General features: G+C 43.6%; 1 protein-coding gene across 1 annotated transcript in view; it reads right to left on the minus strand.

Moving 5' to 3' along the window:
• Nucleotides 1-6,985: 6,985 nt before the first annotated feature.
• Nucleotides 6,986-24,242, minus strand: part of LOC126092177 (thyrostimulin beta-5 subunit) — a 133,031-nt gene continuing 115,774 nt past the window's right edge. The window contains exon 3 of the mRNA XM_049907652.1: nucleotides 6,986-8,953. Coding sequence (XP_049763609.1) covers nucleotides 8,708-8,953 — 246 coding nt within the window. The 3' untranslated portion in view covers nucleotides 6,986-8,707. The remainder of the gene's footprint in view (nucleotides 8,954-24,242) is intronic.

Genomic DNA, 24,242 nt, shown 5'->3' on the forward strand with positions numbered 1-24,242 from the left:
ACCTAAGCTTTATTGCAGAATCAACTAAATTACAGAAAAAATAACATTTTTATTAAGACAAAATTATACAGTTAAGGTGTAAGATGATATTTTTTATCCTTGTAATACACGTAATAGGTGGAATTAAATAGGTCTGTACATCAGGCATCATGTCAAGCATATCTGGTAAAAATTTGGTCTCCTTCAAATGTATAACATTGGATAAAATGGTACCTCAATTTGAGGAAACGTTTTTGGAAAATGTTGCATCAATTTCTTTGTAATTTTTTTAATAACCCTAAGTAGATTCAAACATATTGAAAATACTACTCGTTTGGTTAGAAACTGTGCTGCATTACCTGATATCAACAAAAAATCTGTAAAACATATACATTATAAACAGTGCTTGAAACAAAAAAGGTGTTGATTTTTACATAATATTGAGCCAGAAAAGTAGGCTGCATCCTTAACGTTGTATGTAAGTAACTTTTTGGTCATTCAGTGTAGAAACCTGTACTAAACTCAGAGGATGTTCATCCAGAGACAATTACTTTCTTAACAATTCATAATAGCTGTCATCCTAGACCATAAATAAACAGACAGTACTTGCCGTCATTACGTTGAAACGAACATCTTGATCAGCTCTTGTAGTATCTTTAGTAAACGATTTTTTATGGAATAATGAAGTCTTCTGCAGCGTTTAATTTGCAGTATCTCGTTCTAAGGATAAAACTTTTGAAATTCGAAAATTGTCTAAAGACTCCGAAATCGAATCAATTATTTATAGGCTGAAGCTAAGGAGTTGTTTGATTATTGAGCACCTGAAAATTGTTTCATTGTTTCATGGCTTGGTTCAAATGGCTCTGAGCACTATGGGATTTAACTTCTGAGGTCATCAGTCCCCTAGAACTTAGAACTACTTAAACCTAACTAACCTACGGACATCACATACATCCATTCCCGAGGCAGGATTCGAACCTGCGACCGTAGCGGTCGCGCGGTTCCAGACTGTAGCGCCTAGAACCGCTCGGCCACACCGGCCGGCATGGCGTTTATTTGAGTATAAATACGAGGTGCATTCAAGTTCTAAGGCCTCCGATTTTTTTCTGATTAACTACTCACCCGAAATCAATGAAACTGGCGTTACTTCTCGACGTAATCGCCCTGCAGACGTACACATTTTTCACAACGCTGACGCCACGATTCCATGGCAGCGGCGAAGGCTTCTTTAGGAGTCTGTTTTGACCACTGGAAAATCGCTGAGGCAATAGCAGCACGGCTGGTGAATGTGCGGCCACGGAGAGTGTCTTTCATTGTTGGAAAAAGCCAAAAGTCACTAGGAGCCAGGTCAGGTGAGTAGGAAGCATGAGGAATCACTTCAAAGTTGTTATTATGAAGAAACTGTTGCGTAACGTTAGCTCGAGGTGCGGGTGCGTTGTCTTGGTGAAACAGCACACGCGCAGCCCTTCCCGGGTTTTTGTTGCAGTGCAGGAAGTAATTTGTTCTTCAAAACATTTTCGTAGGACGCACATGTTACCGTAGTGCCCTTTGGAACGCAATGGGTAAGGATTATGCCATCGCTGTCCCAGAACATGGACACCATCGATTTTTCAGCACTGGCAGTTACGCGAAATGTTTTTGGTGGCGGTGAATCTGTGTGCTTCCATTGAGCTGACTGGCGCTTTGTTTCTGGATTGAAAAATGGCATCCACGTCTCATCCATTGTCACAACCGACGAAAAGAAAGTCCCATTCATGCTGTCGTCGCGCGTCAACACGGGCAGCCATGTGGTCGTCCGTCAGCATTCGTGGCACCCACCTGGATGACACTTTTCGCATTTTCAGGTCGTCATGCAGGATTGTGTGCACAGAACCCACAGAAATGCCAACTCTGGAGGCGATCTGTTCAACAGTCATTCGGCGATCCCCCAAAACAATTCTCTCCACTTTCTCGATCATGTCGTCAGACCGGCTTGTGCGAGCCCGAGGTTGTTTCGGTTTGTTGTCCCACGATGTTCTGCCTTCATTACACTGTCGCACCCACGAACGCACTTTCGACACATCCATAACTCCATCACCACATGTCTCCTTCAATTGTCGATGAATTTCAATTGGTTTCACACGACGCAAATTCAGAAAACGAATGATTGCACGCTGTTCAAGTAAGGAAAACGTCGCCATATTAAGTATTTAAAACAGTTCTCATTGTCGCCGCTGGCGGTAAAATTCCATCTGCCGTACGGTGCTGCCATCTCTGGGACGTATTGACAAAGAATGCGGCCTCATTTTAAAACAATGCGCATGTTTCTATCTCTTTCCAGTCTGGAGAAAAAAAAATCGGAGGTCTTAGAACATGAATGCACCTCGTATTTCAAACTAAATTATAAAAATCTTCATGTATGTGTCTCGCAAAGTGTGTACGGAAATTGATGGAATATTAACTGCAGTGTTTCGTTGCTATTCATGTTATAATGTTAGTAACTTTTTCTCGATAATATCAGTGGTGTCAACAGTTTTCCCACTGATGAAATGTTAGGAACATTTGGAGCCTTCCCTTGCAAAGGGAGAATGTTACTCGGAACGGCCACACAAAACCATGTGGCAAAAATTTTTTGCTTGAAGTCTGTGTCACTTGAGGGTTTTAGTATCGGAAGGAACTAAAATCATCTGCTGAAAAATTGATTTTGTTTTTGATTTCCTCCGCATTTGGGAACTAAAAGAAAAAGCGGAAACAACAAGTTCGAAAAAATACGCTAGAAGCATCATCTCCATTGAAAATGTAAGTGTGAGGTGCATTTCATTGGTACGAGGTGATGGATAATACAGTATGTAATAACTTACAAAAGTTTACATTAGAGTCCTAAGGAATAGGTGAGGTAAATGACGCACTAAAACAATGCACTCACTGAAGAAAACGTATCTTGTGAGACTGTATAAAGAGAAGAAACTGTAGGTACAATCTTTACAGCTTCGTTCGTTATGGTTTGACCTGGCGGAACGGTCACAACAATATCGGAACTTTATCAGTTATTATGTTAATTCGAGAGATTCGCCCGATTGTTAAAATCAGTGCTTGATTTCAGCTTCATCTGAAAAATGTTTTGTCAGTTCCACTTGGCATAATGTGTACCGACAGTGACTCAGTTTTATTTAGCTAGTTACGTGACATAGATGTTGGTTTCCATCACTAACACGTCCTAGATAGGGACGTCAGCGCTCTATACGTGTCCTTGGTCTAAGGCTGGCACTAACAGCGCGAAATTCCGCCCCAGATTCATTCAGTCTGTGCCGTACAGTTGAGTAGATTTGGCGTGTGTAAGTCAGCTTTACCAGTCGCTGTGTTAAGTATAGCAGATTCACTTATTTGTCAGCAAAGTGACCTACAACCACGTATAAATACAAAAGAGAAGATTATAGACAGTAACGTGTTACTAAGAGCTGGACTTCCGATTTCGACAGCAGCGCCGTTTTATCGGCCTTTTAGAATATCTAGGGCAACGATATTTTAAGAGTTCAGGTACATCGCAAGCAAGAACCACTCAAATTACAAGCAAACTTTAATTTCTTAATACATGCATAACACATTCCACATAATTTCTGTTATAACAAACAATTATTGAACATTTTACCAGCAACTATGATTACAGAGTGTCTTTAATACGCTATCTCCTCTGTTCTCGAACCTCTGCTAACGTTTCAATATTTTCCTCACTCATTAATGACTGAATTTCCTTGCATCCAGATACTGGATAGTCACCTCTTTTTGATTCTTGCTTTCGGTATCCAGATCATCACACACTAGAAGCGTGTTTGTGCTTCTGACATGGCAGTACCATTGCAGATACCACTGCTGAATAAATTGATAACGTAATTTTGACAATGAATTATGTCTCTGATTATTTTGCTTGCTACATTTCCATCCTTATCACAGCAGAACGGTTTCGGAAATCCATTTCTGAAGCTACTGATTTTGAATTTAGTTACCATTTCTCTGTCGAACCTACTGAACTATGTGTAATGGTACTCCTAACTGTTGTTATCTAGTGTTAGTACCATTTCATGTATACTTATCCCAGAGAATTACACCTAATATAGGTAGTGACTTTATTTCTTATTGGTCTAATTTATTTGTCTTTTTCCGACCATTTCTTATTTTCCCCCTTAGGCATTTACATCAATCAGTGGTTACTATGTTGTTCCGCATTCTTACTGTTGCGTATTTTATTTTCTACCTGTCTCTTTAGTTTCACTGTTCTGGAATCTTAACCAATAATATGTAAGGAATATTTATAAGCAATGTATTTGACAGAGAATATATATACTAGCGCGTACTAAACTGGTAAGCACTGATCTAATTAAAAAATTTTTACGCTACATAGCTACTTGCAGCTAGCGTTATATAGTGAGTATTTGGGTATTACATCTATATTGGGTTGTCTCGTAAGTTCGTTCGTTTTGATCGCGCGTTCCATGTATGGCGCATGCAAATTCTGCACATACCGTGCCCCCCAGGGTAGCACAGTTGCCTAAACCGCCCCTACGACGTAGAGGTCGATAACTTGACGCGCCACTGGATATGTCAGTGTGTGTTCGTGCCTCGCATTGGATAGAACAGCGTGATCGCACGTTTACAAGCTATCGAAAGCAAGAAGGAACATTTCAGTCATCTTATCATCTTATGCTGTTTCACTATCGTAAGGGGAAAAGCTTCTCACAATGGAGGCAGAAGATTTGTGCTGTATACAGGGACGTTGCAGTAACGGCTCGAGCATGTAAAAAGTGGTTTCGTCGACTTCGAATTGGGAATTTCGCCCTAACGGACAAAACTCGATCTGAATAGTTACGGACGTGAAACGCCTTAATGACGTGATACTCAACAAAAAAAAATGACAACGGTGGTGTTGACATTGGAGCAAAATTTTTCCCATGCTACTGCAGCCACCAACTTGAAGAAGCTGAGTTACGTAAATTTTCGTATGAATTCTTCATGAAGTGAGTGACGCGAATTCGATTCAGTATGTGCTTATCTGTGATTCCTTATTCAGACGCAATCAGAATGCTCCGTTTCTCGAAAGGCTGGCAGCTGGGGATGAAATGTCGTGTGTAGACCAGTCGTCTGGTGTAAGTCTTTTGAGTTGACGCCACTTCAGCGACTTGCATGTCGATGGAGATGAAAATGCAATGAAAATGCTCCTGCAGCGTTTTCGATGGGAAGTGTTTGATCACCCGCACTACAGGCTCCCCCTGTGTTTCATCTCTGCTCACATTAACTACTGGCTATGAAAACAAGGTTTCTGCACAGGCAACGAGCTATAGATGAGCGTAGATAATTGGCGGGAAGCACAGGCGGCTGCCTTCTATGACGATGGTATTGGAAAGTTGGTATAACGGTGCGACAGATGTTCTAGCTGGAACGGCGACTATGTAGAGAAGTAGCTGGATGGTGGATCCAACTGTCGCAAATAAAACATTTCTGATTTTCGATGTTGTTTCCATTTCGCGACTGACCGGAACTTACTTTCTCGGCAAGCCTTGTATTGTGCACGATCTTACGTGTGAAGTGTGTAGGCACAAAGGCCAGAAACCTCCCTGTGGTAGCTGTTACGTGGGGAGGTGTGTTCCCAGGCGTTCTTTGTGGCTGCTCTGTAACGAAAAGCTAGCGAACTTGTGAGTCAACCCAATACTTCGCACTTCAGTAGTTGGGGAATTATTAAGCAATGATATCCATCATAGCCAGGGAGCGTAACTGCATAATTGTTGTTTGAATCTGACATCGTTGATGCCGATGAAGAACTTCTTCGGCGCTTTGAACGAGAAGGTGATGGCTTCCTTGCAAGAATCGTTACTGAGGACGAAACCTGGGTGCACTTCCACCAACCAGAAAGAAAGAGAGCGAAGCGAACAAGCAATGACGCCATTCCTCATCACCAAAACCAAAGACTTTTTTTTTGTTTTTTTTTTTTTTGTTTTTGCAGTATGCTCTACTTTAATTCTCAATGTCCCGTACGTTGTGGACGCTACAGGCGTTGATAGTAAAGCGTCATTATTACAGTGAGTACAGTGTCTTATTGTTTGTTCTACGCATGATTATATTTCGTGCAAATTGCTTCTTCAAAAAGTTCTTTATTTATTTTCTCATTTTTGGAGGATATTTATTAGGTTTCTGCTTGTGAATGGTTAGGTGATTTTCTCCCTTCCTTCTCTTTGCCAAAGTCAGTCACGAACAGTCTGATAGCTTTTGTAGCCCTGCTTAGTGACGTTAGTGATGTAGTGTATCTTTGCAATGTATTTAAAATATTTCCACACACATCTGTGTTACTTTCGCATCACTATAAGCTGTGTTTAGTATATTTTTACAGAAGTATTTAGAATAGTTTATCATGTCTGTATGGAATAAAAATAATTGAGTAAGTCACAAGATTGAGATGTTGTAGAACGGGATGCGTCACACAGTTCTCAGCTTAAGGTGGCAAATACATGGTGTGATTCTTCCTTCTAAACGATTTTCTGAAAAATCAGTTTGCTACAAAAGAAGCGCGACTGTTCCTGTTGCTCTGGGTCGCCGAGTATTTTAATATCCGAACAAAGGAAGTCGGCACAATCCTCTTATAGATGTGCACTTCGGCGCTCAGCCCATACATAATATTTCTTCTTTTTTTGAAGACTCTTCAAAGAGCTTGCGTCATTGCTAATTCTGAAGAAAATCGATCAGTAAAAGCATAAGCGGTGGACACGGAAAGTTTTTGAAAGGTTACTGTCAACTTACCTTCCGGGGGCATGGAAGGATGCGGCTCAGTGAAGTTTAGTTGTATCGACGGGTGTTATACAGGAAACAACGTGGAGGAGATTGGAAAATAGCGTTTTTAACCATATGCTATAAACAGTACTCCACTGTACATGTAATTTTCCAGGGTAGTACAATGAGGTTAAAGAGGAGTAATATTTAAACATCCAATAATACTATAAACATTTATTTATTCTAATCAGATAACACGATAACACGATACTCTACATGAATTGAAACTAGTTTCTATACTAAACATTCAGTGAAAATATATGGCAATAAACATACAAGAAAAGAACAGCAGTTGAGATAACTAATATACGGCAGACATAGATAAAAGTTTTGTTCAGCATAAAAGTAAGAGAGTCAATTGTACTATTTCTCATTTGTACTATATGCTACAGCAAATATTCAGGAAAAGAATTCTGAAATCACCCGTCTCTTTCAGAGCAGTCTGAAGCTGAGATTTTAAATTATGCTCCAAATTATTGGTAATATTTTTAAGCGTAACGCAGTTTGTGGTAAATTATTTTTGAACAGTTTTCAGTTGAGACTCTTCGGGAATAATAAATTGTACATGTAACGTAACAATGTTGACTTATAATTTGAATACATAACACACTATTTATGGACAGGTAAGTAACTTAAAGTTCTTTGATTAAGAGTTTATTGTAAAAAGAAAAAAAAAACAACGAGAAATCGAACTTAATTTGGCAACAGAGGCAGTAAGTGAAGATGTTACATAACGGGGTACTGTGAGGTATACTCAATAAATCAACAAAAACCCATAAAGAGTTGTACAATTCCTAATGACAGTTACACACGGGTTTTACGATTCAGCGTGTTTCATAGGGACGAACAAATTATACATACTAAGGCTAATTACCAGAGGCAGATAGTAAAAATGATTTATAGCTAAGGTAATACTGAAAGTAATCTTTGGCATAAATGGTGAGAGATCGTGTCAGTTTGTAGCCATCCACCACGGTTGGCTCAGTTTGGCAGAAATAATGCATATTGTGAGAAAGTAGTTCAAAGTAGGTTCTGTATTAAAGGGAATAGAAATTTAATGTGATGCCCCAGAAGTTATCTGTACTCTGTACATAAGCCAACAGAACCTAAAAGGTGTAAGAATACATGGCTTTCAGGTCTGCCACCAGATCAAGTTGTGTAATAGGTTTGTTTATAAATAAATAAATCTTCTGCTACCAGTCACGATTTTTCCTTTATTTTAATATATGCACGACGCGTTTCGAGAAATAAATCCCATTTTCAAGTGCGTTTTTGGTGTGTATTAAGCCATTTTTTTTATGATGGGAATTATTTCTCGAAACGCGTCGTGCGAATAGTAAAATAAAGAGAAAATCGTGACTGGTAGCAGAAGATTTATTTATTTATAAACAAACATATTGTATCTACAGTCGCAGGCTTTCAAAAACCATTTATAATGGATCAAATCACAAGTTGCGTAAATTCCACAATATATCCCTTTGTCTAAGTTAGGCAGTTAGTGGTGGTTACTGTTGGGAAGTAGGAAATGCAGGTGTCCATGCTGTTCTTATGGAGGCGCATCAGAGATCGAGTTGCCTCCAGATGGTAGCCTCTTTAGGCTCATAGCAGACCAGAGACCTACATTAGTCTCCTGGGAAAGGCTGAAGAGAGACGTATGTTTAAGAACATTGGTGTAATAATTGTTGACAGGTAGTTGATGAAAACCCAGATAAGATTATAAGAGGGGGGCGGGGGGGGGGGGGGAAATCACAGAAAAAATTGAAATACCTCAGAACATTTCTTTTTTTATTTCCTAGGGTAGATGAGCCTGTATGGAAGTGTGAAAGGAGAGAGAACAGAAGGGAAGGTAAACCAGCGTTAGTACGAAGTTTTGTGTACGTGGAGTGGATGGCTGGCAACGCGACAGTTTGGGTTGGCGTGAACTGCTTCGCCTCTACCGGCGGCCGAGCGCTTTGAAAGGGCCGGAGCGCTGGCCGCGGTAGCGCAGTCCCTCGCAGCTGGCCTCGGAGGAGCGGCAGACGGCGCACCGGCAGGAGACGGCCTCGAGGAACTCGTAGCGCTCGGTGCCGGGGGCGGCTCCCTCCTCGCAGTTGCGCAGCCGCACCGAGCGGCGCTCGCGGGCGTCGTGCAGGCACACCGGGTGGAAGCTGCGCTTGTACGGGAACCGCCAGTCGGAGATCTGCAAGCACGCGGGCGCACCACTGTAGACACGGGCCGTGTTCAACGCAATTACTAAAATAGTAACAACGTTACACACCCCTCCCCCAAATCCTTGAACGCCACGGCCACCGCTCAGCTTTCCATGTCATTTTACGTTTTCCCACGCGAATCGTATACTACACTACAGGCCATTAAAATTGCTACACCACGAAGATGACGTGCTACATACGCGAAATTTAACCGACAGGAAGAGGATGCTGTGATATGCAAATGATTAGCTTTTCAGACCATTCACACAAGGTTGGCGCCGTCCGCAGCTCGTGGTCGTGCGGTAGCGTTCTCGCTTCCCACGCCCGGGTTCCCGGGTTCGATTCCCGGCAGGGTCAGGGATTTTCTCTGCCTCGTGATGACTGGGTGTTGTGTGATGTCCTTCGGTTGGTTAGGTTTAAGTAGTTCTAAGTTCTAGGGGACTGATGACCATAGATGTTAAGCCCCATAGTGCTCAGAGCCAGAGCCAAGGTTGGCGCCGGCGGCGACACCTACAAAGTCCTGACGTGAGGAAAGTTTCCAACCAATTTCTCATACACAAACAGCAGTTGACCGCATTGCCTGGTGAAACGTTGTTGTGATGCCTCGTGTAAAGAGGAGAAATGAGTATCATCACGTTTCCGACTTTGATAAAGGTCGGATTGTAACCGATCGGGATTGCGGTTTATCGTATCGCGACATTGCTGCTCGCGTTGGTCGAGATCCAATGACTGTTAGCAGAATATGGAATCGGTGGCTTCAGGACGGTAATACAGAACGCCGTGCTGTATCCCAAAGGCCTCGTATCACTATCAGTCGAGATGACTGGCATCTTAACCGCATGGCTGTTACGGATCGTGCAGCCGCGTCTCGATCCCTGAGTCAACATATGGGGACGTTCGCAAGATAACAACCATCTGCACGAACAGTTCGACGACGTTTGCAGCAGCATGGACTACCAGCTCGGAGACCATGGCTGCGGTGACCCTTGATGCTGCATCACAGACAGGAGCGCCTGCGATGGTGTACTCAACAACGAACCTGGGTGCACGAATGGCAAAACGTCATTTTTTCGGATGAATCCAGGTTCTGTTTAGAGCATCATGATGGTCTCATCCGTGTTTGGCGACGTCGCGGTGAACGCACATTGGAAACGTGTATTCGTCTTTGCCATACTGGCGTATCACCCTGCATGACGGTATGGGATGCCATTGGTTACACGTCTCGGTCATCTCTTTTTCGCATTGACGGCACTTTGAACAGTGGACGTTGCATTTCAGATATGTACGACCCGTGGCTCTACCCTTCATTCCATCCCTGCGAAACCCTACATTACAGCAGGATAATGCACGACCGCAAGTTGCAGGTCCTGTACGGGCCTTTCTGGATACAGAAAATGTTTGTTCGACTGCTGCCCTGGCCAGCACATTCTCCAGATTTCTCACCAATTGAAAACGTCTGGTCAATGGTGGCCTAGCAACTGGCTCGTCACAATACGCGTCACTACTCTTGATCAACTGTGGTATCGTGTTGAAACTGCATGGACAGCTGTACCTGCACGCGCCATCCAAGCTCTGTTTAACCCAATGCCCAGGCGCATCAAGGCCGTTATTACGGCCAGAGGTGGTTGTTCTGGGTACTGAATTCTCAGGATCTGTGCACCCAAATTGCATGAAAACGTAATCACATGTCAGTTCTAGTATAACATATTTGTCCAATGAATACCTGTTTATCATCTGCATTTCTTCTTGGTGTAGAAATTTTAATGGCCAGTAGTGTATTTAATCAAATTCTTACTTATCCTCAATCATTTAACACTTCGTACACGTGAAGAACAACAAACACTACGTAGGTAGCTTTTTTTGAACAACTGGTTTCGAACCTTTTTTAGCTCATCCTCAGTTCCATTTACCGGATGGTTATAACTGAGTGCAGCTGCTCACAGATATCCAGTGTGGGCTGTAATTATCTTATGGCAGCAAAACTTGGTATATTTGCCAATGCGATTAATACGGAACCGAGTTAAGCTGGGGATAAAGAGTTCCAATTTTGGCCACCGAGTCCGAGGCTCTGTACAGCATCTCCTCAACCTCTCCAGTGCTCATATTCAACAAATTGTGAAAGTGAAGACTAATAATAAAATGAACATTAACGGATTTGACGCGGAAAAACTGATGTCCAGTGCTGGGAAGAGTTGCAACAAGCCCTAGTCAGAACAGAGAAGCTCATCTGCAGAAACCAGAACGGCTTTAGGAAACAGCGGTCATGCGAGACACAGCTGGCCCTCTTTGTGCATGATATACAACAGGCTCTAGTTACCGACTCCCAGGTTGATGCCATATTTCTCGACTTTCGAAAGGCGTTCGACTCAGTTCCGCACTGTCGTTTGCTACAAAAAGTGCGCGCTTACGGTCTATCCAATGACATATGCGGTTGGATAGAAAGTTTTCTAACAGTCAGGGAGCAGTATGTCGTCCTGAACGGGGTAACTTCAACAGAAACAAGAGTAACTTCAGGTGTGCCCCAGGGCAGCGTAATAGGTCCTCTGCTTTTTACGATTTACACAACGATCTGGTTGATGGTATTGACAGCGGCCTTAGAGTGTTTGCCGATGATGCTGTAGTTTACAGGAAAGTAGTATTACACGAAAGTTGTGAAAAAATCAATGAGGATTTGCAGAAAATAAATGCGTGGTATAATGAGTTACAGTTATCTCTCAATAATAGTAAGTGTAACCTACTGCGTATAACAAGGCGAAAATCCCCATTAATGTATAAGTACAAAATAAATGATCACTCTTTGGAAGCGGTATCATCAGTGAAGTATCTGGGTGTGACTATTCGAAATGATCTCAAATGGAATGATCAGATTACACAAGTAACGGGTAAGGCGAACTCTAGATTGCGGTTTATTGGTAGAATCCTGAAGCGATGCAGTCCTTCAACAAAGGAAATAGCTTACAATACGTTAGTTCGTCCAGTCTTAGAGTATTGTTCGTCTCTATGGGACCCTTACCAGTTGGGTTTGATTCAAAAGACTGAGAAGGTCCAAAGAAGAGCGGCAAGATTCCTGACCGGTACATTTAGCCATCGCGAGAGCGTTACAAATCTCATAGAAAGTTTGAAGTGGGACACACTTGCAGATAGCTAAACAGAAGGGGCTGCCCACTAAATTCCAATCTTCATCGAGGATGTAGAGCATATATTGTTACCACCAACTTTCAAATCGCGTAATGATCATCATTCAAAGATAAGGGAACTAAGAGCTCCTACTGAGCCGTTCAGACAGTCGTATTTCCCTCGCGCGATCCGCGAGTGGAACAGAGAGGGGGGGGGGGGAATATGACTTTGTCGCGAATTGTGCCCTCCGCCACACACCGCTTGGTGGTTAGCGGAGTATATATGTAGATGTAGAACAGCAAAGGAAAGTGTTCCGCTTCTGAAACCGAAGAAACATGCTTGGTGGAACAGTGATTGTGAGGCAGCAGTGAAGTAAAGACAGCATGCGTCGCAGAGATGTAATGCTAAGAGAAATGAGGCTAACAAAACGAACTTCCTGGATGCTAGGAAACGCGCTGCAAAGATCATACGTGGAGTGAATCGTACTTTTGAGAAAATGCAGTTGGCACAAATTGAACAAGGCTTCCAGAAAACAAATACACGAAACGTCTATAGAACTTTTAAGAAAATTCTCACCAAGTACAATCCTCCAAGCCTACACTTCAAAGCTCCAAACGGGAAGCTAGGTCACAATGATAAAGACAACTTCCAGATATTAGTAAATTTCATTACAGCTCTTCTGAATTGTGAACCTCCAGACTCCACGTTTCCCTTTACCGACTATGTAGAAGTACACACAAATTCATCACCACCCACGAAAGAGAAAATCAAGCTAATTATTCACTCTTTTAAAAACAACAAAGCACCAGGGGAAGATTGTATAATTGCTGAGCTTTGGAAGTATGCAGGGGATAAGGCAGTAGATAAACTAACATAAATTGTCAGCCAGATTTGGCAAACTGAAAAACTCCCACATGGTTGGAATTCTGCTCTCATTCATCCTCTTCATAAGAAAGGCTACAGAACAGATGTGAATAACTATCGTGGTATGTTTCTCATATCAACAACCTATAAGGCTCTGTCGAAAGCTCTGAAAACTAGGACAGAAAAACAGCTAGACCCACAGCTGGGACAGCATCAAGGAGATTTCAGGAAGTGGCGATTGTGCGTCGAACAGATAATGAACCTCTAATCCATCCTTTCTTACCTGAAACTCAGGAAAAAAAAATACTTTGTTGTGACCTTTGTGGATTTCAAAAATGCATACGACTCGATTTATCGTAAAACCCTGATCAGAATTCTAGAAGAACTTGGCCGAGACAAGAGGACCAAAGCGATAATCGAACAAACACTAACCAACACAACCTCAAAAGTGAAATTTAGAGGAGAAACATCAGAAGCTTTATTTCAAAAGCTGCAGTCTTTATTTCAAAACTGTAGTGAGGCAAGTAGGTGGGCTCTCACCTCTGCTCTTCAACTGTGCCCTCGAGAAGGTGATTCCTGAGTGGCGCAAAGAAATGGAAAACCAAGGAATTAAAAATGGTGTCAGGCTGGGTTACTAGAAACAAAATCTTGAATCGATTGTATCGGTTTTGCAGATGGTCTTGCAATTTTTTATGATTCCAAGGAAACGACTGAGAGACAAATTAATGAGCTTAACGTATAAGCACACAAGACTGGCCTCCAGATTTCATTTGAGAAAACCGAGTTTATAATGAACATAAATTCACCACTAAGGGAGCTTGTAGTGGGTCAAGGCAAAATTAAGCGAGCTGAAAAGTTTAAGAATCTCCGAAAATGGGTAAGGGCCACCTTATCAGAGAAAGAAGACTTCATATCATGCGTGAACAAAATGGAAATGGCATTCCATTTAATCAACAACATCTACAACAAAAGATCAGTATCGTTCAATGCAAAGTTAAAGCATTACTGCTACGTTATCCGTCCGGACGTCTTGTACGCTTCTGAATGCCTAGTAATGAACAAAAACGGCCTAATCGGAAAACTGAAGGCCAAGGAAAAGAAGATTTTGAGAAAGACCTTAGATCACATCAAAGAGAATTGGGAATATGGAAGATGTCATAATCATGAACTGTATTCCCACATAGAGAAGATAACCGATCATCCGGAAAATGATTATGTTTTATGGACATATGACCCGAATGAGCCCTGAAAGATTCACCAATCATATGATCAGCAACTTTCAGGAGAAGAAAACGGGCCTGGTTCACAGAGGTGGAGAAAGGTTTAAAGAAGTGGGAACCGCCCATGATGACATTTTGGAGCGTTTCCCACTCAAGGAGAAGCTTACGGGTGGCAGGGTTTCCAAGAAAAACCAAAACTAAAAACAGGAAAGGCTTGGACCCAGGAGAGGAAGGAGCAACACCGAGAACGAACGCGGGAGCACTGGGCAAACATCAGAATACGTAAAGCAAGACAGTAGAAATAACGTGGGCCGCAGATGGCCTATACGAAATTAATGAATGAACGTTATGCCTTTCTCACTTGTTTGACCTTTTCTGCTCTAGTCCCATTCCTGACGCATTACATATGAAAACATTTCTACATGTGTTTATTGCATTCACAGCGCCAGATTTGCACCTAGTGACCAAAATTTGAACTTTTTGCAGGGTAAATGACTTTCGCATTAGGAAAAATACCACATTTCGCTGCCTTACGATAATTACAGTGCACACTGGACATCTGTGTGTAGCTGTACTTTAATTATAACCACCCAGTATGATAGTAAAGAGCTAACACAGCGCACGGTGCACGATCCCAGTTGCATGTTGTCTGTCCGGCAGCATCCAGGAACAAAGAAATTTGATTTTCATATTTTTAATAAACCTATTGACTAGATTTAAAAATTTAAAACCTTGTTATAATCTACTCATTAAGGTGTAGAGGGGTTGAATAAAAATTTTGAAACACCACGAGAAATGCGTGCTTGTACATAAATAAAGTTACTAGCCTAGCCTGCACGTTGTGCTGTTGTATTTGGCCATGAACGGCACCCGCGCAGTGGACTCTACCTTCCAAGTGTCAGTCAGGGTCAGAACAGTGTTCTGTGAGTTGCGAGTGCACTATTGTGCAGCTAAGCGAATTCGAACGAGGGTAAATTGTTGTTACTTGTATGATAGGTGCACCCATAGCAAAGGTAGCCGAAGTGATTGGTGTTTCAAGAGGCAAAAAAGAATGAAAAAAAACGGAAAGCATCTTTTATAGAGCATCTTTGTGCTCTCGTATCCTATTTTCTTTCCATTTTATTAAGTAACGGATCTGAGGATGATGTACGATGACGTACAAATGAGTCAAAACTGGTCATCCAATAAAATTGTAAAGTGACGTACATTATGGCTTTTTCTCCGCACACTGGTGCAGTTATTGTGTCCTGTGGACACTATGACTTCAATTATGACCGCCGCACATCCTATACTGTCCGCAAACTCGACTCCAACAATCCTGTTGCTTCCCCCCTGATCCTCAATCCTGGTACTCTGCCGGGCCTATACACACACATTCCAACAACTCCAAATCTATACACGCTTCACATCATCTCCCAATGAAACTGCTACCATCTTCCTGTCCCAGAATCTGTTACGATATTTTCCCATGCTGTCAATTATAATTCTTCCCCACATATTCCACTCGACGTTAGGACTACCCCTTTCCTTGCCATCCCTCTTTATCACTTTCCTCTTCATACCATGGTCATGCCTGCACCACAATCTCCCTTTTTCTCCTTCCTCACCTGACCCCTATTATTATATCCACACAATGCAACGGTACAGAACTCCTAGTGTTTCCCTTCGGCTATCTTTTTTCTCAGTACAGGTCATTCAATTTTTACTGAAACTAAAGTGCTTCTTTTTGAGATCGTGCACTGTCCCCATCGTCTTTTAAATTATTTTTTATTTTAATTTAACCTCTGTTCATTCCATTTTTTATTGAAAATGACAAAATCAACAGTTTAATTTTATATTAACACCACTCATGAAATCAATCTTTTTACAAAACTGAAGAAACGTTTATTTGTATCGCTGGCAGCTTACCTCCAACCCATATGGATCGGGGGGCAAGAAACAATAATTACGAAGAAGAAAACACTGTTAGTGAGTCGCACCTACTGTATTAAGCTAAAAATATGTTCCGCATTGGCCCCTATTAAAATTTTAGTAAAGCAGGAGTCATTCACAGAAATGGGAGTTCTCACCATTCCTTTCGTTTTTGAATGGCGATGACAAATCTATTCAGTTTTTATGACAACGCTTTTCTTCTTTATTTGAAATTTTAAGTAATTTTAAACAAATCAGTACCATTCGTGCATTGTCATTGTGCAACTCACAGTTCCGTCTCGCAACGAGTTATGCACAGACATCTCCGTGTGACGTTGTCGCGCCTGCATTGTATTCATTCTTTCAGAACGTTCCATCATCGATGTTCCCCACTGCAGCCTTGACTGAATGAAACGCCCACCTCTGCTTGGGCGTTGTTCGCATGCCTTGTAACGCCTTTGTCCTTTTGTAACTTTCCACCGCAGCATTCCATGTGGCAGATGTAATTCATTAACAGCTCTTCCCAACGGGTATGGGATCCTTGATTGGAATGGACTTGTTCCATTTGTAAGAGTTAACAGGGGCGGAATTTCGAGCGCAGCTTCGTTCCATTGCGCAATCAATGCCACCGTTAAAACGCGAGAGCTCTTGCACTTTTGCGTTTTTCACGGTAGTTCTGTACCGATATATCATGCAAATGTGATATATTATAAGAAAGTGAAGTACAGAAAATTACATCAGAACTCAGAAAACATTGCTACAGTAATGCAGATTTTTGTGTACATTTACGGGTACTGCACGGCCAGTATCGAACGTATTATATAATTAACAATCCTGAAAACTATTTCCTAATTGGGCCTGGCCCTTTGCCAGCAGCAATAGCCTCAGGCGAATACCAAACTATAGCTACACGACCGTTACTATGCACAATACTCATAAATTATCGCCGGCCAGAGTGACCGAGCGGTTCTAGACGCTTCAGTTTGGAACCGCGCGACCGCTACGGTCGCAAGTTCGAATCCTTCCTCGGGCATGGATGTGTGTGATGTCCTTAGGTTAGTTAGGTTTAAGTAGTTCTAAGTTCTAGGGGACTGATGACCTCAGATGTTAAGTCCCATAATGCTCAGAGCCATTTGAATTTTCCTAAATTATCTACTGGACAACGTCGAAAGCTCCTCGAGTATATTTTCCTTTGATACTGTTGTAGTAGTAAAGTCGCGGTGCTAGTAAATTCGAACGAAATGCTAGCGCCGAAGAATGCTGGCTGAAGACGACGCTCGGTGCACGTACTGTCAGTTGGCGCTCAACAAAACATTTGTAATTTGTTTTTACAGTCGCAGGCTTTCACGAGCAATCTCTGTTGGATAAAATCAAACCACATACACACTGTAAGGCAACAAAAACAAAGCACCACGAAGAAATTATCTGAATGCGACGGAAGTCGGAAGATGTGGTGTACACGTACAGGCTACAATTCAGAAAAAATGGATGATTTATTCAAGAGAAAGACCCTTATGCAGGCAGTTATTCGGATCGGCATTGACTGATAACGTTGTTGGATGTTCTGTTGAGGGATCTCGTGCCAAATTCCGTCAAATTGGAGTGTTAGACAGCATCACGAGTTCGTTCGACGGCGCTGCCCATAATCCTCCAGAAGTTCTCAGCTGGGAAGGGACCCAGAGACAAGGTAAGCTTTGACAAGCACGAAGACAAGCAGCGTAACCTGTCGTCACGTGCGGGCGGGCATTATCTTGCTGAAATGTAAGCCCACGTTGGCTTGCCTTCAATGGCAAAAAAACGGTGCGTAGAATATTGTTGACGTACTGCTGAGAAGTAAGGGTGCTGTGGATGACAATCAAAGGGGTTCTGCTATGACAGGAAATGTCACTCAAGACTATCACTACTGGTTGTCACTGTATGGCGGGTAACAGTCTGGCTGGTATCCCGCCACTGACTAAGGCGCCTCCATACGTGACTTCGGCCTGGAATCTCATTGATTCGAGTAAGATTGTCTTCAGTGATGAGTTCCGCTTCGAAATGAGTACCGATGACCAGCAAAGAGTCACGCCCCGGTCAGCGGTGGGAACCAACCTTACTGTTGCCTGCCTTATGACCAGGCAGGCAGGAGGCTAGCTTGGGGTGCCATTCCTTTACATAGCAGGACCTCTTTGATTGTCATCCGCGGCTCACTTATGGCACAGCGGTACGTCACGATAAAGAGCTTCACAAACTGAGCAAGTCAATAACGCGTTGGTTCACCTCTGGCGTTTATGGGAGCAGTTATTCGGCTTGGCAACAAAACGGGGTGTAGAATACCGTTAACGTACCGCTGTACTGTAAGGATGCCCCAGATGAAGAAGAAGAACCGACACACCATGAAGGAATTACCCAAATAGGACAGAAATCGGTAAATATTATGCAAACCTCCAGACACACAAATGATTACAATACCCCGTTTTGTTGCCAAGCGGCAGCGGTGACCGAGCGGTTCTAGGCGCTTCACTCCGGATCCACGAATCTGCTACGGTCGCAGGTTCGAATCCTGCCTCGGACAAGGATGTGTGTGATGTCCTTAGGTTAGTTAGGTTTAAGTAGTTCTAAGTTATTGGGAATGATGACCTCAGATGTTAAGTCCCGTAGAGCTCAGAGCCATTTTGTGCCAAGCTGAATAACTGCTTGCATAAAGGCCAGAGATGAACCAACGCAATATTGACTTGCTCAGCTTGTGAAGCTCTTTATCTGGAAGAGGTCATCCAGTTTTCCTGGAATCGTAATCATTCGTCTGTCTGGAGGTTTGCATAATATTTACCGATTTCCGTCCTATTTGGATAATTCCGTCATGGTGGGTCGGATCTTTTCCTTCATCCGCGGTATGCTTATGGCACAGTGGTACGTCAACGATATTCTATACCCCGTTGTGATAACAAGCCAAATAACTGCCTCCATAAGGGCAGAGGTGAACCAATGCGTTATTGACGTGCTCAGTTTGTGAAGCTCTTTATCGTGAACAGGTCATCCAATTTTTCTGACATTGTATCATTTCTCTGTCTGAAGGTTACATAATATTTACCGATTTCCGTCCTATTTGGATAATTCCTTCAAGGTGAGTCGGTTCGTTTTTTTTAATGTATATGAGGTGTTAGGGGTACAAGTGCAATTATTTTTATTGGTGAGAACAACATTACATCAGTATTTACTTCATTTGCAGACATATAATTATTGCTATTAGGAGTAGTATGTTCCTACATTCGTTAGTAGCTCCAAGTACATGGGCGAGAGAAAGCCATTAATGCTTATTTTCCCCTGTGCAGCAGATCTGGTGTTGAAATGAGGATTCTTGGTCACAAATCGGTTAGAATATACTGACAGGCGTAGTCCACTTATGGTGTAGTCATATATATACACTCCTGGAAATTGAAATAAGAACACCGTGAATTCATTGTCCCAGGAAGGGGAAACTTTATTGACACATTCCTGGGGTCAGATACATCACATGATCACACTGACAGAACCACAGGCACATAGACACAGGCAACAGAGCATGCACAATGTCGGCACTAGTACAGTGTATATCCACCTTTCGCAGCAATGCAGGCTGCTATTCTCCCATGGAGACAATCGTAGAGATGCTGGATGTAGTCCTGTGGAACGGCTTGCCATGCCATTTCCACCTGGCGCCTCAGTTGGACCAGCGTTCGTGCTGGACGTGCAGACCGCGTGAGACGACGCTTCATCCAGTCCCAAACATGCTCAATGGGGGACAGATCCGGAGATCTTGCTGGCCAGGGTAGTAGACTTACATCTTCTAGAGCACGTTGGGTGGCACGGGATACATGCGGACGTGCATTGTCCTGTTGGAACACCAAGTTCCTTTGCCGTTCTAGGAATGGTAGAACGATGGGTTCGATGACGGTTTGGATGTACCGTGCACTATTCAGTGTCCCCTCGACGATCACCAGTGGTGTACGGCCAGTGTAGGAGATCGCTCCCCACACCATGATGCCGGGTGTTGGCCCTGTGTGCCTCGGTCGTATGCAGTCCTGATTGTGGTGCTCGCCTGCACGGCGCCAAACATACGACCATCATTGGCACCAAGGCAGAAGCGACTCTCATCGCTGAAGACGACACGTCTCCATTCGTCCCTCCATTCACGCCTGTCGCGACACCACTGGAGGCGGGCTGCACGATGTTGGGGCGTGAGCGGAAGACGGCCTAACGGTGTGCGGGACCGTAGCCCAGCTTCATGGAGACGGTTCCGAATGGTCCTCGCCGATACCCCAGGAGCAACAGTGTCCCTAATTTGCTGGGAAGTGGCGGTGCAGTCCCCTACGGCACTGCGTAGGATCCTACGGTCTTGGCGTGCATCCGTGCGTCGCTGCGGTCCGGTCCCAGGTCGACGGGCACGTGCACCTTCCGCCAACCACTGGCGACAACATCGATGTACTGTGGAGACCTCACGCCCCACGTGTTGAGCAATTCGGCGGTACGTCCACCTGGCCTCCCGCATGCCCACTATACGCCCTCGCTCAAAGTCCGTCAACTGCACATACGGTTCACGTCCACGCTGTCGCGGCATGCTACCAGTGTTAAAGACTGCGATGGAGCTCCGTATGCCACGGCAAACTGGCTGACACTGACGGCGGCGGTGCACAAATGCTGCGCAGCTAGCGCCATTCGACGGCCAACACCGCGGTTCCTGGTGTGTCCGCTGTGCCGTGCGTGTGATCATTGCTTGTACAGCCCTCTCGCAGAGTCCGGAGCAAGTATGGTGGGTCTGACACACCGGTGTCAATGTGTTCTTTTTTCTATTTCCAGGAGTGTATATACATTCAACGATATACGGAAGCCTAGCTACAGTTGACTGTTGCACGTACCATTCGCTACCGAAACAGTAGAGGAGTAAGTAAAAGTAATACACGAAGTACCCTACGCCATACTGCCTAATGGAGATAGAGATGTGCAACGAAAATATAACCACAGAGTATGGTTCCAGAATTTGTTCAGCCTTCATATACACTGATGAGCCAAAACATTGCGACAACTCCCGCCGGCTTGGTTGAACGCCTCTGGTGTTGTTACGGGACCGTGACGCAGTAAGCAAAATATGTAAGCGGAAAAGAGACGAATGGACAGTCATTACAGCGAAGATACGGGCTGCAAATGCGGAAATGCACTGATTTAACCGGTTTTGATAAAGGGCACATTGTTATGGCGCTGCGCCTGGAAACAAGTATCTCTAAACGCCTAAGCTGGTTGCCATTGGCGTACTACTGTCTTGAGCACATATGAAAAGAGATTGAAGGATGGTGAATTAACGATAGGCCTTATGATATTGGACGACCGCACCTCATCACAAAACGTAGAGGTCCGAGGATTCCTCACTGTGTAACAGAGGATAGGCAGCGATCTGTGGCAGATCTGACGACAATGTAAGTGAAGGCTCAAGTGTTTCGGAGCACACCTTTTGAAGGCCTTTGTTGAACATCAAGCTCCACTTTATACGACCCCTACGTGCTCGTGTGTTGACGCAACGACATGGTCAGTTGTGACTGCAGTGGGCAGAGCATCACTGAGTTTTCACCGTGAATCAATAGAAACGTGTCGCCTGTCGAATGACTCACGTTTCTTGACAGCAAGTCGATGGCTGGGTCCTTACACGCCCTCATCCAGGCGAATGACTGCACGAAACGTGCACCACGCCATAGAGGCGGGCCTGTGAGGATCATGCTCTGAGGTGCATTCAGTTGGGCCTTCACGGAATTTGTGGTGGTAATCGAAGACATCACGTTAGCAATGAACTACATGAACATTACTGTGGGCCATCTGCATCGCTTCATGCTTGCAGTCCTCCCTATAGCGATGGCTTCTTCCAACGGGATAACTGTCCGTTTTGCTAGCTCAGAATCTTGGTACAGTGATTTGAGGGGCATTATAATGAACTCACATTGATGTCTTGACCAGCAAATGTGCCTGACCTGTACACATTGGAACACATATCGGGCGCCAGTTGCGTGCCTAGACTCCATACTAAGCAGAATCGCTGCTGTAGTGTGTTTTCGTAGTGGATGAACAGGCTATTAAACAAATGGTCATGATGTTTTGGCTCATCAGTGTATGCCCTTGTATTAATGGATGATACCTTTGGCAACACATCCAAGAGAAAGGCACTATCACTATCCCAAAGCAATCTCTACCAAAGGTAGATGGCAACTTTTACTGAATTGAAAGAGAAGTTACCTGTCTGTTGTTAATACGCTATGTGATCAAAAGTATCCGGAAACCTATTAGTCGTCACTGATGTGAATGTGTCCACCCTTCGTGTTTATAGCGGCTTGAACTCGGCTGAAGACATTTTCAAGGAGGTATCTGAATGTCTGTGGAGGAACGGTAAAAGGAAACGACGGGATGTAACGTTGTCGAACGCTGGGGCTGGAACGAAGTCGATGTTCCGACTGTTCCCAAATGTGTTCCACTGGGTTTAGGTTGGGATTTTGATCAAGTCAGTCAATTTTTAGGAATGTTCTTATCTACAAGTCAATATCTCACAGATTCTAGTTTACGACACATTCCATTGTCGTGTTAACACAACCGTCGTTCGCTACTATACGCAATAAGCATTGTTGTGAAATGCGTCCACATCCTTCCCTACTTATTGTTTTCATAAGCGAAATAAGGGAACCACAGCCTAATTACGAAAGACACCATCTCCTCTGTACTTCACTGCTTGCACTACAAGTATTGGTAATTGAAGTTCTCCTGGCATTTGCCAAAACCAGACCCTTCCATGGAATTCCCGCAGGGCATAGCGTGGTTCATCGCTCTAAATCACTCTTTTCGTCATTCTCCGTCCACTGGAGTGAGTCTTTACACCGCTTGAAGCGCCGCTTAAAACTGGCTACAGAAGTGTGTGAATTATGAGGAACTGCGCGACCGTTGTACCCCACCTTTAACTCAGTACATACAGTCATTGTGGTAGCTGGACTACTGATGGCACTTTGGCAGTCACGAGAGATTCCTTCCGCTGACTTCATTAATTTTTGACAACATCATCGGAAATTCTCGACGATGCCTGTCCTTCAGTCCATGAGATCTGCCTGGTCTTTGGTTTCCCTGTAGTTGTTTCCTCGCGTTTACATTTCACAGTCACATCACGAAGCGTCGCCTTGTATAGCTTTTGAAGGGCAGAAATGTCCTCGATGCGTCTGTTACTCAGGTGACATCGAGCAGCTAGTCCACGTCTGAAGTCACTGAGCTATCATGACAGACACATCCAATGACTAGCCCTCGTTCGAAGTCACTGACCTCTCCTGACCGAACCATTCTGCTATATTGCTTCTCTACCGAATTCACAATACTCCCCGCCTTCTCTTACAATGGCTGGTCCGCTTCTCGAGACATCTGAAGGCCTGTTCCGCTTGCCTGTGGGTGTCCGGACATATTTAATCAGATAGTGACTAATGAATTAGTATAACTAATGAATTAGTGTAACTTCACTGTCAAACTATCACGAACATTATAATTTGTAAGCCATCATGAATGGTAGCTCATGGTGAGAGTCTGGTTCCCTTTTCAGTATCGGGTGGTTATAACTAAAGTGCAGCTACTCGGACAAGTCCGGTGTAGGCTTTAATTATCGTATGACAACGAGACTTGGCACATATGCGAATGCGTTAATACGGATCCGATGTACTCTGGAAAAAATTAGTTCCAATTTTGGGCAGCAGGTGCAGATCTGGTACTGTGAATTCAGAGACGTGTATAAATATCTGTTTATGTAATGGGATGTGCGGAGAAAACGTCAAACAAGTGAGATAGGCATAACCTAGATTCTATAAATAACTGCCCCTTACACAATTTATTCAGTATGAGTAACGGAGACGTCGACGACATGCTGCATCCATAGAATAACGTGATCAAAAGTTGTCCATAGCAATTCCAGTTGGATCTGAGCAACGTGTTCCTGTATACTGCCCTCCATATCAGCTAGAGACCGAACGAATCTCTGGTAGACTTGCACTTTTAGATAGCTCCAGAGCCAAAAGTCACGTGGATCCAGATCCGGTGATCTTGTAGACCATGTATGTTGAAAACGTATGGAGCTAAAACGTTGGTGGAAGGTTGCACTAAGCAGATCTTTCACTGGTCGAACAACATGAGCTGTTGTCCT

Source organism: Schistocerca cancellata, chromosome 7, assembly GCF_023864275.1.
Source record: "Schistocerca cancellata isolate TAMUIC-IGC-003103 chromosome 7, iqSchCanc2.1, whole genome shotgun sequence".
Lineage (NCBI taxonomy): Eukaryota > Metazoa > Arthropoda > Insecta > Orthoptera > Acrididae > Schistocerca > Schistocerca cancellata.